The 14,880-nt window shown below is 38.5% G+C and overlaps 1 protein-coding gene across 3 annotated transcripts in view; it reads right to left on the bottom strand.

Moving 5' to 3' along the window:
• Nucleotides 1–14,880, bottom strand: part of RABGAP1 (RAB GTPase activating protein 1) — a 170,456-nt gene that overhangs the window by 104,712 nt on the left and 50,864 nt on the right. For all 3 annotated transcript variants that reach the window (XR_005792690.1, XM_040482239.1, XM_040482241.1), the window contains 3 exons: nt 14,268–14,334; nt 7,132–7,234; nt 6,065–6,234 (listed from right to left, as the gene is read on the bottom strand). Coding sequence is in view for 2 of the 3 variants with exons in the window: in XM_040482239.1 (XP_040338173.1) it covers nt 6,065–6,234; nt 7,132–7,234; nt 14,268–14,334 (340 nt within the window). In the remaining variant the exon portion in view is untranslated. The remainder of the gene's footprint in view (nt 1–6,064; nt 6,235–7,131; nt 7,235–14,267; nt 14,335–14,880) is intronic.

Below are 14,880 nucleotides of genomic sequence, written 5' to 3'. Positions count from 1 at the left end.
AGGGGCAGAGAGAGAGGGAGACACAGAATCGGAAACAGGCTCCAGGCTCTGAGCCATCAGCCCAGAGCCTGACGCGGGGCTCGAACTCCCGGACCGCGAGATCGTGACCTGGTTGAAGTCGGACGCTTAACCGACTGCGCCACCCAGGCGCCCCAGCATTTCCATATTTTTTATTTTGAGAGGTATAGTAGTTCAGTGCATATCCCTATATACATACATACACATACACACACACACACACTCCAAACAAATAATAGGCCCAGGTTTCCAGTACAGTTATGCTAATAACTTGTCTTTATGATGTTGGCCAATGGAGACATCAGCTTCATTTATAAAATAATTTCATAAAAGATTTTAAGATCCCTGCGGTCTCTTTGGCAATAAAATTCTGTAATTCTATAGTTCTAAGAATGCTAAGCTGGTCTTAACTTCACCTTATGATACTGATGGAATATTTAGTCTTCAGTTTCTTCCTCTTTTAGTAAATGATATCTAAAAATTAAAATCCAAGAAAACAATCATTCTTTCCTCACTAAATTTAAGTTTCTTCTCTGATATGATGCCATCTTAATATAATAAACCGCACAGTTGGGAAGACTTCCAGGCTACAGAGGAGCTACTGAGTCATCAGATAATTTTAGAGATAGGAGAAAGAATCAATTTTTAAGCATGTATTAAAGAAAAACATTTCTAGGGGCGCCTGGATGGCTCAGTTGGTTAAGTGTCTGACTTCAGCCTAGGTCACGATCTTGCCATTCCTGAGTTTGAGACCTGCGTTGGGCTCTGTTCTGATAGCTCGGAGCCCAAAGCCTGTTTCAGATTTTGTGTTTCCCCAGGTCTCTCTGCCCCTCCCCCACTCATTCTCTCTCTCTCCCTCGCTCTCTCTCTCAAGAATAAACATTTAAAAACAAAAAAACCAAAAAAACATTTCTATAATTATTTTCCCATACTGACAGCAATAAACAGAAACTATATGCTATATATTTAAAAAATTTGGTCGGCAGCATTGTTTCCTTTTCTGTCTGATGAGAACTGCAAAAGGGTTAAAATTTTAAATTCTGCCTAATTTAAGTAAGTTCTAAAAATGCTCTTAAAGAAAGACAAAGGGAGCATGTTCCTATGGAAAGAATCCTGAGACTCTTAGAAGGCCTGGGTATTCATTTTGTTCACACAATATTCCATAAAATATTTTACATCTTTGGATCTATAAAATGAAAATACTATTATCCTCACTGGATCACTATGAAAAGTATATAAGACAGAAAAAAGCAAAGTTGCTAGTATAGTGACAGCTACAGTAGGCCCTCAACCACTATAGCTATTACTTTTTAATGCCACGAATGTAAAGGAGGAAATAAACTTAGTTTATGATGTTACAAGGAATGAGATTAACAGTGTTCTAAGTGCCCCAAGACAGCAACAAAGTTCTTCAAATTCTTCACACTCTCTCTCTTCTTTCCCATTCCTTACCCCTCACAAAACTCCTCCCCCACCAAAGTAAGACTTACCCAAATAAGGAGAAAAATGAAAGATTATTCTCAGGAATTCCTTGCCCTCCTCCTAGCTTCCACATATAAACTTCTGCTTTTTGCAAAGAAAATATTGACAGCTCAGTCTATGTTTAGCTTATAACCTTAACAGAGTCTAGAGTAGTCTATCAGACTAGGTCTCAGGTATATGTGTTTTTGGAGAGTTCACCCTGCCAAGTCATTTGTTAGCCTACTTAGATACATTATAGTAGATCAAACCATATAATATTCCTATAAACTCACTGCAGTCTTTGAATCCAAAGTTGTATAAGACCTCAAGGGAAAAGTAAGATCAGAGGAATCTTATGTTCACCAAGATAAAAGAGACAGAACTCTAAAGAGAATATGTTTGCTTACATACAAATTTGTACTAAAATTATTATAGAATTAATTTCTGTTTATCATCTCTAACTCTACAAACTTAAGAATCATCCCTACTCCCTAAACTTTTAAAATGATACCTGTAAATTGGTTTCTTTCTGAAGTGTTCTTCCTCTTGGGCTGATCCACTAATATCAATGTTGTTCTGACTTCATGATTTAGAATTTTTTATTCTTCCTCTGTCCCACTAAGGTTCCACAGTCCTCTGAATAATAGCTAAAATGTATGAAGAACATACTATGTGCCAAGTGTGTTGTACGGTTTCTCACTTAATGTCATAATAACACTATGAGCAAGATTAAAACACTGCCATTTTACAGTTGAGTAAAGGCTCACAGAGTTGGTGGTACTTGCTCAAAGTCATAAAGCTAGTTAGTGGTAAAATCGATATACTCTGACTCCAGAGCTGATAACATTATGCTAATTCTTTTCTGCTGCCACAGTGAAGACCTGGGAAAACAGTGCTAGGACCCAGGTTTACTTTCTGTCTCCTAAGAAAACACTGAAGAGAAATATCTATTCCTGTGATGTTTGCCACCTTTTTCTAACTATAACCAAAAGGACTAACTTGGAATACGCTGCAATCAAAATATTTATCGCTATAAAAAGTACATTCAAGGGACGCCTGGGTGGCTCAGTTGGTTATGCCTCCGACTTCAGCTAAGGTCATGATCTCAGTTTGTGAGTTTCGAGCCCCATGTTGGGCTCTGTGCTGACAGCTCAGAGCCTGTAGCCTGCTTTAGATTCTGTATCTCCTTCTTTCTCTGCCCTTCCCCACTAGTACTCGGTCTCTCCTTTCTCAAAAATAAATAAAAACATTAAAAAAAAATTTTTTAAGTACATTCAATTAAATTGACAAGCAATGTTAGAATTTTTTAAAACAGAAGATTGAACATGTAAATAAAATCAAGTCAACAAATATTTACTGAGAACTACTAGGTTTTAGATGCTTGGGATAAATCAGTGAACAAGGCAAATCAGGAATGCTGCCTTAGTAGAGGTTTCTAACAGGAAAAACAGATAATAAGCAAAATAAAATTAAGTATATTATATGGCATATATTGGAAGTTAAAAGTCTTGTACAAAATTTAAAATATGTATATTAGCATGGGGGTGGGGGTGACTGGCAGCACCAGTGGAAGAGTAGACAAACTGCAGTGTTAAATGTGGCAGTCATGAATTGTTAAGATGTAAATCTGAGCAAAAACTTAAAGATGAGGACTTGAAGGAGGCGAATAACAGCAAGTGGGAAAAGGGGGAAGACCATTTTAGGCAGAAGAGATAGTTAATAGCAAAGGCCCTAAGCACATGGTTAGAGCCAAGGAAGCAAACAAGACCAGTAAGAGAGAAGTTAGTTTATGATCTAAACAGCAGCAGACTGGATAGGGTCTTATAAGAACACTATAAGGACTCTAGTTTTTATAGAGTAAAATAGGTTTAAAGGGTTACAAGCAGAAAAATGACCTGATTTTATCTTAGGCTGCTATGTTGAGAACATATCAAAAGGAGGGAAAACAAAGAAACAGGGAGATGAGTGAAGATGCTACTACAGTAACTAGGTAAAAGTGATGATTCAGATGTGAGGTTAACATAATCTAAATGGTAAGAAGTAGCCATATTTAGATATGTTTTGAAAGTAAAATAGTAAATAGAATTTCCTGACAGAGTGGATATTGGTATAAAAAATAAAAGTAAGGGGTGCCTGGGTGGCTCAGTCAGTTAAGCACCAGACTTCAGCTCAGGTCATGATCTCGCGGTCTGTGAGTTTGAGCCCCGCATCAGGCTCTGTGCTGACAGCTCAGAGCCAGGAGCCTGCTCAGGATTCTATGTCTCCCTCTCTCTCTGCCCCTCCCCTGCTTGTGCTCTGTCTCTCTCTCTCTCGCAAAAATTGATAAACATTAAAAAAATTTTATGAATAAATAATCAAAAGATATTAAAAAAATAAAAATAAAAAAAATAAAAGTAAAATTCTTGGCCTAAGCAATAATTAGGAGAAGATATCCATGAACCGAAATAGTAAAGACAGACAAGTAAAGTATTTTGGGGGTCGGGAGGTGAAATAATGTGATCTTCTTGGACATGGTAAATTGGAGATGTCCTGAAAGTGACAGTGAAAGAGGGATAAGAAGGCAGGAGTGATCACCTGTATCATATTCTGCTGACAAGCCAAGGAAGATGAAAACTCAGACTGATCACAGATTTAGCAATTTAGGTCACTATGAACTTGCTTTTTTTCAATAAGTTTTGATACAAAGGAAAGCAAAAAAGGGAGAAGTAGTGGGGCAACTGAAGTCAAGAGAAGCTAAAAGAAGGAAACAGTTCATCTGCTGCGCACCACAGGAAAAAGAGAATGGAATTTGACTTTGACCAAATTAAATGACAGATTTTTTCTTAAACTAAGAGACCACAACATAACAGACCATAACAATCTATTACTGAAAATGTCTACTACACAATACAAAATTACTAGACAAAGAAAAAGGAAAATGTGACTCACCAGACATTAGAATCAGCAGTTAAGAATTTTTAAAGAATATTATAAACATGCTCAAGGATGTAAGAGAAAATCTGCTTAAAAGAACAAAGAAATCTTATAAGAAAGTATAAAAAAAAGCAAATGGACATATAAGATCTGAAATGTAAAAAAATTCATTGAATGGGCTTAATAGCAAACTGGGGATGATAAAAAAAAGGGGGGGAGGGGCAAACCAACTTTAAGATAGAGCAAAACAGAATCTCCTATACCTGAAGAAAACAGAAAAAAATAAATAATTAAAAAAAACAAACAAAAAAAAACCAAAACAGATCTGTGGGATAATATCAAAAGGACTAAAATATATGTAACTTGAATCCTATGAGAGAAAAGAGAGATGGGGCCAGATAAAAGGTTGAAAGACCAAATTTCCCTCAAAACTGGTAAACAAAACAAAACATAAATTTAAAAATTCAAGAAGCTCAGCAAATCCCAAGGAAGATAAGAAAGAATAAAACACCTGACACATCATATTTAAATGTCTGAAAACCAAAGATAAAAAATAATCTTAAAAGCAGCCAGAAAAAAATGACTCATTACATACAGAGGAACAATATAAATGCATTTTGACTTCACATCAAAAACAATGAGAGCCAGAAGATGGTGGGATGACATCTTCACAGTGCTGAAAAAAAAAATGTCAACACAGAATCCTACAGCCAGTGAAAATATCCCACTGGAATGCAAGTGAAATAAAAACATTTTCAGATAAAGAAGTTCTTCTGTGAAATCTTGCCATTTGCAACAATGTGGATGGAACTGGAGAGTATTATGCCAAGCAAAGTAAGTCAGAGACAGGTATCACATGATTTCACTCATATGTGGAACGTGAGAAACTTAACAGATGATCATAGGGGAAGGGTAGGAAAAATAAGATAAAAACAGAAAGGGGCAAACCATAAAAGACTCTTTTTTTTTTTTTCTTTTTTTCAACGTTTTATTTTTTATTTTTGGGAAAGAGACAGAGCATGAACGGGGGAGGGGCAGAGAGAGAGGGAGACACAGAATCGGAAACAGGCTCCAGGCTCTGAGCCATCAGCCCAAAGCCCGACGCGGGGCTCGAACTCACGGACCATGAGATCGCAACCTGGCTGAAGTCGGACGCTTAACCGACTGCGCCACCCAGGCGCCCCAAGACTCTTAAATACAGAGAACAAACTGAGGATTGATAGGGATGAGGGAAATGGTGATGATGGGCATTAAGCAGCGCACTTTTTGAGGTGAGCACTCTGTTATACGTAAGTGATGAATCACTGGGTTCTACTCTTGAAACCAAGACTACACTGTATGTTGACTAACTTGAGAATAAGTAAATTTTAAAATAGGAAGTTCCTCTACGAGTTATGCCTTTAGTAGATCAGCACTAGAAGAAATGCTAAAGTAAGGTCTTTGGATTGAAGGCAAGTGAAATCAGACAAATTTGGTTCTTCAGGAAGAAATGAAGAGCAAAAAAAATGATAAATAGGTGGGTAAAAATAAAAGGCAATTTCTCCTCTTAGTATGTTTAAAATACATGTGACTGCTTAAAGATCTAAGGGACAGCATAATGATAAATCAGCTTCAAAAACAGTTTCTCCTTTCTTATCTACTCCCCTCCCATAGTTACAAAAAAGAATAGTACCTGTTTTAGTTTCAAAAAGAAATTTTCAGTGGTACTACGTTTGCTGAAGGGCCAGAATAATCTCTCATTAGGTGAGCAAACACGGACTTTTGTCTCTATGAGAAATCGAACAGGCTCTTGTACTTCTGTTATTACCAAATCAACAGCTGTGGTCATAAACAGCACTTTATCTAGAAAGAGAGGGGAAAAGCAAATAAAAAAATGGAAATACATTTGCTCATACAATTATTGTTAAATCACTTTTGTAACAAACTTTCAAGATACCTTAAAGTAATATATCAATTAAATAAAAATCTAAAATAATCACATAAATTACTGTTTTGAAAATTCTTTTTCTGTATTGAGAATTCTTTGCTTGGGTACACTCCTTGGAACTAGTGACAGCATTAGATACTTTACAGTTTAGGAAACATACTGTCAGATTGTTTTGTAAAAGTGCATACGGCCTATTCATGCCACTCTTACCCATACAGGGGATTCTCAATTTCTAAAATCTTGGTTGATTTATCCATTTACCTATAGTGCTGTGAATAACAAGAAAAAATGAAGGGGAAAATAAATGCTCAATAAGAGGCACTACAAGGTTACATTTTTCAGGACAGAATATTATACAGCCACTAAATGACATTCATGAGGAGGATGAAACACCTTGAGCACAGAGTATCTGAAAATATACATAAAAAATTGGTCACGGTGGTCCCCTTGGGACGGGGCCCTGAGGACCGTGGTAGACTTCTACTTTTCCTTACATATCCTTTTAATTTTTAACCATATATGCATATATTATTGCTACAAAAATAAATAAAACTTAGAATTTTGTATACAAATAAATACATAAGTAGAAAAAAAGCAGGAAAGGGAAATATTAAGAGGGGGGGAAAGTAAGTGGGGAAAAATGATACTTTGTTTACAGTTAAATTTCATAACAACCTCAAAGACCTATACAAATTCTTTGGTTTCACTACAATTAAAAAAAACACTGGATATTTGTGAAATAAGTGGACCTAATGTTTGGGTATCTTCTTGGGACTAAAATTTCTGTTCATGGTGTCAGCAATCTGCATCACCTTTAGGAGTTTCTTCATTTACAACTTGAAAAGGCAGAGATTTTGGATTCCAACTCCCAGTGATGACATAGGACTTTCCATCAGAACTTTTGCCCATAGATTCCTGAAGAAAAGAATAAAAACAAACATAAATGCCAAAATAAGTCAACTGCTAACTGCCATTTTGCTGCCTTTAGAAAATAGAGAAATTGCAAAAATATAGTATGAAAAAGGGTCAGATTTTTTTTTTCAACGTTTATTTATTTTGGGACAGAGAGAGACAGAGCATGAACGGGGGAGGGGCAGAGAGAGAGGGAGACACAGAATCGGAAACAGGCTCCAGGCTCTGAGCCATCAGCCCAGAGCTTGACGCGGGGCTCGAACTCACGGACCGCGAGATCGTGACCTGGCTGAAGTTGGACACTTAACCGACTGCGCCACCCAGGCGCCTCCAGATATTTTTTAAAAAGGTAGAAATATATGTGAATGACACTCATTACAGTTAAAATTAAAGATGTGCCAACTGTTTATGTAATTGTTCCTGAAAGTTATAAAGTAAATGCTTGTAGATCGTATCAAATTGTACAAACATCAGAGAAACTTAACCACCTAAGTCTATAATGAATTCTGTTGTCAAGTGAATAATTATCGCATAAATTTTGGTTTTGAAAATAAAGATTTTCACATAAAAGCAACAATACTAATACCACCTTTTATAAAATTCACAGTAGTTTGTAAACACTTCTCTCACGAATTTTCTGACTCCCACTTCAACCCTAAATTATAAACAAGGATTATTCACTATTATACAGTCAAGAAACCAAGGTTAAGACTAAATGGGTCTAAGACCAGACTAGTAAATAGCAATTGAGAAATAAGGAAATACCCTTATCTTTGTTTACTGCTATTATAGCTCACAAGAACACTTTGATAAACGTGCTTTAACACTAAATTCAGGCTGAGATAAAGTGAAAACATTATCAAGGAAATAGTATATTAACTTAAAAAAAAAAAGATTTTGGGAGTCACAAGGCAGCAGCCTGTGTAGGGGGTGGGGCTCACGCCCACTTCGAGGAACAACAAGCCCATGCGGGCTGGGCGGAGAACGCCACACCTCAAACTCTGTGACTTGGACAGAGCTCATGGCTTTAGCACTTGTGGGGTGCCTGTTTCTCTGGAAGGCCTCCTCCAGGACAAAAAGACAGGGTACAAAGAGGAAGATGGCGGCGTAGGAGGACGCAGGGCTCACCTCGTCCTGCTGAACACTTAGATTCCACCCACATCTGCCTAAATAACCCAGAAAACCGCCAGAAGACTAGCAGAATGGACTCTCCAGAGCCAAGCGTAGGCAAGAGGCCCCCAGAAGAGGGCAGGAAGGGCATAGAGTCAGTGCACACTACATGGACTGGCAGGAGGGAGCCAGGCGGTGGAGGGGCAGCCCACCCGGCAAGGCAGAGCCCCCAATCTGGCTTGCAAAAGCAGAGGGGCCAGATGGAGTGAGTTCTGACATCCAGTGGTACTTAACATCTGGAATGTTATAAGTCAAGAGCTCTGCTCGGAGAGCAGGGTGGGCAAGAGGACACCGGGAGGGAGAGATGTTGAGCCCCGGAAGACAGAGCTCAGCTCAGCGGGGAACAAAGGTGCTAGGAAGCGCCATCTCCCTCGCCATCCCCAGCCAAAATCCCAAAGGGAACCAGTTCCCTTCACGGAACTTGCTTGCACCCACAAACACCCAACGCTGTGCTTCTGTGGATCCATCCCTCCAACAGGTCTGTCCCCCCTCCTGGTGCCACAGGGCACCTCCCGCAGCAGACCACCAAAGGCAAAGTGAGCTGAGCCTACCCCTCCCGGCCCTGTGCAACTTGCGGATCCACCCCAGCTGATACGCCAGATCCCACAGAAGCAGCACCACAAGCCTGGCAGTGTGCAAGTAGCCCAGATAGGGGCCACACCACTCCACAGTGAGTCCTGCCCCTGGGAGAGGGGAAGACAAGGTACACACCAGTCTGACTGTGGCCCCAGCGGTGGGCTGGGGGCAGACATTGGGTCTGACTGCGGCCCTTCCAACCAACACAAGTTACTCCAGACAGCATAGGGGAAGTGCCCTGCAGTTCCGCGCCACCCCAGAGACTATCCAAAATGACAAAAAGAAGAACTCTCCTCAAAAGAAACTCCAGGAAGTAGCGACAGCTAATGAATTGATCAAAAACAATTTAAGCAACATAACAGAACAAGAATTTAGAATAATAGTCATAAAATTAATCACTGGGCTTGAAAAAAGCATAGAGGACAGCAGAGAATCTACTGCTACAGAGATCAAGGGACTAAGAAATAGTCATGAGGAGCTAAAAAATGCTATAAGTGAGGTACAAAATAAAATGGAGGCGACCACAGCTTGGAATGAAGAGGCAGAGGAGAGAATAGGTGAATTAGAAGATAAAATTATGGAAAAAGAGGATGCTGAGAAAAAGAGAGATAAAAAAATCCAGGACTATGAGGGGAGAATTAGATAACTAAGTGATGCGATGAAACACAATAACATACGTATAGCAGGGATTCCACAGGAGGAAGAAAGAAAGGTGCTGAAGATGTACTTGAAGAAATCATAGCTGAGAACTTCCCTGATCTGGGGAAGGAAAAAGGCATTGAAATCCAACAGGCACAGAGAACTCCCTTCAGACGTAACTTGAATCGATCTTCTGCACAACATATCATTGTGAAACTGGCAAAATACAAGGATAAAGAGAAAATTCTGAAAGCAGCTAGGGATAAACATGCTCTAACATATAAAGGGAGACCGGTAAGACTAGTGGCAGACCTATCTACTGAAACTTGGCAGGCCAGAAAGCAATGGCAGGAAATCTTCAATGTGATAAACAGAAAAAATATGCCGCCGAGAATCCTTTATCCAGCAAGTCTGTCATTCAGAATAGAAGGAGAGATAAAGGTTTTCCCAAACAAACAAAAACTGAAGGAATTCATCACCACTAAACCAGCCCTACAAGAGATCCTAAGGGGGTTTCTGTGAGTGAAATGTTGCAAGGACCACAAAGTACCAGAGACATCATGACAAGCATGAAACCTACAGACATCACAATGACTCCAACCCATATCTTTCTATAATAACACTAAACGTAAATGAACTAAATGTACCAACCAAAAGACACAGGGTATCAGAATTGATAAAAAAAAAAAAACAACAAGATCCATCTATTTGCTGTCTACAAGAGACTCATTTTAGACCTGAGGACACCTTCAGATTGAAAGTGAGGGGATGGAGAACTATCTATCATGCCACTGGAAGTCAAAAGAAAGCAGGAATAGCCATACTTATATCAGACAAACTAGACTTTAAATTAAAGGCTGTAACAAGAGATGAAGAAAGGAATTCTATAATAACTACAGGGTCTATCCATCAGGAAGAGCTAACAATTATAAATGTCTATGCGCCAAATACGGGAGCCCCCAAATATATAAAACAATCACAAACATAAGCAACTTTATTGATAAGAATGTGGTAATTGCAGGGGACTTTAAGACTCCACCTACAACAATGGATAGATCATCTAGACACACGGTCAATAAAGAAACAAGAGCCCTGAATGAGACATTGGATCAGATGGACTTGACAGATATATTTAGAACTCTGCTTCCCAAAGCAACAGAATATACTTTCTTCTCGAGTGCACATGGAACATTCTCCAAGATAGATCATATACTGGGTCAAAAAACAGCCCTTCATAAGTATACAAGAATTGAGATCATACCATGCATACTTTCAGACGACAATGCTATGAAGCTTGAAATCAACCACAGGAAAAAGTCTGGAAAACCTCCAAAAGCATGGAGGTTAAAGAACACCCTACTAAAGAATGAATGGGTCAACCAGGCAATTCGAGAAGAAATTTAAAAATATATGGAAACAAATGAAAATGAAAATACAACAATCCAAACGCTTTGGGATGCAGCGAAGGCAGTCCTGAGAGGAAAATACATTGCAATCCAGGCCTATTTCAAGAAACAAGAAAAATCCCAAATACAAAATCTAACAGCACACCTAAAGGAAATAGAAGCAGAACAGCAAAGACACCCGAAACCCTGCAGAAGAGAAATAATAAAGATCAGAGCAGAAATAAACAATATAGAATCTAAAAAAACTGTAGAGCAGATCAATGAAACCAAGAGTTGGTTTTTTGAAAAAATAAACAAAATTGACAAACCTCTAGCCAGGCTTCTCAAAAAGAAAAGGGAGATGACCCAAATAGATAAAATCATGAATGAAAATGGAATTATTACAACCAATCCCTCAGAAATACAAGCAATTATCAGAATACTATGAAAAATTATATGCCAACAAACTGAACAACCTGGAAGAAATGGACAAATTCCTAAACACCCACACACTCCCAAAACTCAAAAGGAAGAAATAGAAAACTTGAACAGACCCATAACCAGCAAAGAAATTGAATCAGTTATCAAAAATCTCCCAACAGAGTCCAGGACCAGATGGCTTCCCAGGGGAGTTCTACCAGACATTTAAAGCAGAGATAATACCTATCCTTGTCAAGCTGTTCCAAAAAATAGAAAGGGAAGGAAAACTTCCACACTCATTCTATGAAGCCAGCATTACTTTGATTCTCAAACCAGACAAAGACCCATCAAAAAAAGAGAACTACAGGCCAATATCCCTGATGAATATGGATGCAAAAATTCTCAACAAGATACTAGCAAATCGAATTCAACAGCATATAAAAAGAATTATTCACGATGATCAAGTGGGATTCATTCCGGGATAGCAGGGCTGGTTCAACATTCGCAAATCAATCAATGTGATACATCACATTAATAAAAGAAAAGATAAGAACCATATGATCCTGTCAATCAATGCAGAAAAAGCATTTGACAAAATTCAGCATCCTTTCTTAATAAAAACCCTTGAGAAAGTCGGGATAGAAGGAACATACTTAAACATCACAAAAGCCATTTATGAAAAGCCCACAGCTAATATCATCCTCAATGGGGAAAACCAGAGCTTTCTCCCTGAGATCAGGAACATGACAGGGATGTCCACTCTCACTGCTGTTGTTTAATATAGTGTTGGAAGTTCTAGCATCAGCAATCAGACAACAAAAGAAAATCAAAGGCATCAAAATTGGCAATGAAGTCAAGTTTCACTTTTTGCAGATGACATATTATACATGGAAAACCCAATAACCTCAACCAAAAGTCTGCTAGAACTGACACATGAATTCAGCAAAGTTGCAGGATACAAAATCAATGTACAGCAATCAGTTGCATTCTTATACACTAATAATGAAGCAACAGAAAGACAAATAAAGAAACTGATCCCATTCACAATTGCACCAAGAAGCATAAAATACCTAGGAATAAACCTAACCAAAGATGAAAAAGATCTGTATGCTCAAAACTATAGAAAGCTTATGAAGGAAATTGAAGAAGATATAAAGAAATGGAAAAACATTCCGTGCTCGTGTATTGGAAGAATAAATATTGTTAAAATGTCAATACTACCCAACACTATCTACACATTCAATGCAATCCCAATCAAAATTGCACCAGCATTCTTCTCGAAGCTAGAACAAGCAATTCTAACATTTGTATGGAACCACAAAAGGCCCCAAATAGCCAAAGTAATTTTGAAGAAGACCAAAGCAGGAGGTATCACAATCCCAGACTTTAGCCTCTACTACAAAGCTGTAATCATCAAGACAGCATGGTATTGGCACAAAAACAGGCACATAGACCAATGGAATAGAACAGAAACCCCAGAGCTAGACCCACAAAAATATGGCCAACTAATCTTTGACAAAGCAGGAAAGAACATCCAATGGAAAAAAGACAGTCTCTTTAACAAATGGTGCTGGGAGAACTGGACAGCAACATGCAGAAGGATGAAACTAGACCACTTACACCATTCACAAAAACAAACTCAAAATGGATAAAGGACCTGAATGTGAGACAGGAAACCATCAAAACCCTAGAGGAGAAAGCAGGAAAAAAAACCTCTCTGACCTCAGCCGCAGCAATTTCTGACTTGACACATCCCCAAAGGCAAGGGAATTAAAAGCAAAAATGAACTGTTGGGACCTCATGAAGATAAAAAGCTTCTGCACTGCAAAGGAAACAAACAATCAACAAAACTAAAAGGCAACCAACGGAATGAGAAAAGATATTTGCAAATGACACATCAGACAAAGAGCTAGTATCCAAAATGTATAAAGAGCTCATCAAACTCCACACCTGAAAAACAAATAATCCAGTGAAGAAATGGGCAGAAAACATGAATAGACACTTCTCTAAAGAAGACATCTGGATGGCCAACAGGCACATGAAAAGATGCTCAACGTCGCTCCTCATCAGGGAAATACAAATCAAAGCCACACTCAGATACCACCTCATGCCACTCAGAGTGGCTAAAATGAACAAATCAGGAGACTATAGATGCTGGAGAGGATGTGGAGAAACAGGAACCCTCTTGTACTGTTGGTGGGAATGCAAACTGGTGCACCCGCTCTGGCAAACAGTGTGGAGGTTCCTCAAAAAATTAAAAGTAGATCTACCCTATGACCCAGGAGTGGCACTGCTAGGAATTTACCCAAGGGATACAGGAGTGCTGATGCATAGGGGCACTTTTACCCCAATGTTTCTAGCAGCACTTTCAACAATACCCAAATTATGGAAAGAGCCTAAATGTCCATCAACTGATGAATGGATAAAGAAATTGTGGTTTATATATACAATGGAATACTACATGGCAATGAGAAAGAATGAAATATGACCTTTTGTCGCAACGTGGATGGAACTGGAGTGTTATGCTAAGTGAAATAAGTCATACAGAGAAAGACAGATACCATATGTTTTACTCTCATGTGGATCCTGAGAAAGTTAACAGAAGACCATGGAGGAGGGGAAGGGAAAAAAAAGAGGGAGGGAGCCAGAACATAAGAGACTCTTAAACACTGAGAACAAACTGAGGGTTGATGGGGGGGTGGCAGGGGGGAGGGGGGGGTGATGGGTATTGAGGAGGGCACCTTTTGGGATGAGCACTGGGTGTTGTATGGAAACCAATTTGACAATAAATTTCATATTTAAAAAATAAAAATAAAAAAATTTTTTTTAAAAAAAGCAATCCTTACCAAATCTAACAAGTGCATGTCACTATTTCGTACATCTTTTCCTGGGCTAAGGAGAAGACCAAAACACCTGCCAAAAAAAGAGAAGAGACATAAATTTGGAAAAAAACACAAACAAGATGTTTAAATTAGGTCACCTAAAATTCTTCTTGATGGATAAAGGACACATTAAAATTATTAATAAATTAACTACTGCCCAAATAATCCTTAATTCTTGAATTTACATAAACAAATTCTGCTTGGCTTTTATTATCACACAGTTGAAGTCAGCATATTAGCTGCAGATTTATGGGAGATAAGTCAAATTGAATGAAATATTCACTTCAATAACCAAAAGAATTCCCCAGAGAATAACATTTTTCATATATATGGGAATATATATATATACATATATATATGTGTGTGTGTTTGTTTTTTTTTTAAAGAAAGAAAAAGAGAGAGAGAGAGAGAGAGAGAAGGACAGAAAAGTGGAGGGAGATAGAGAATCTCGACCAGGCTCCATGTTCAGCACAGAGCCTAGCATTGGGCTCGATCCCATGACTCTGGGATCATGACCTGAGCTGAATTCAAGAGCTGGATGCTCAACCGACTGAGCCACCCAGGCACCCTGCAAATA

Source organism: Herpailurus yagouaroundi, unplaced genomic scaffold, assembly GCF_014898765.1.
Source record: "Herpailurus yagouaroundi ecotype Mexico unplaced genomic scaffold, PumYag 160, whole genome shotgun sequence".
In the NCBI taxonomy this organism is placed as follows: domain Eukaryota; kingdom Metazoa; phylum Chordata; class Mammalia; order Carnivora; family Felidae; genus Herpailurus; species Herpailurus yagouaroundi.
This window is presented reverse-complemented; position numbering and strand designations above follow the sequence as displayed.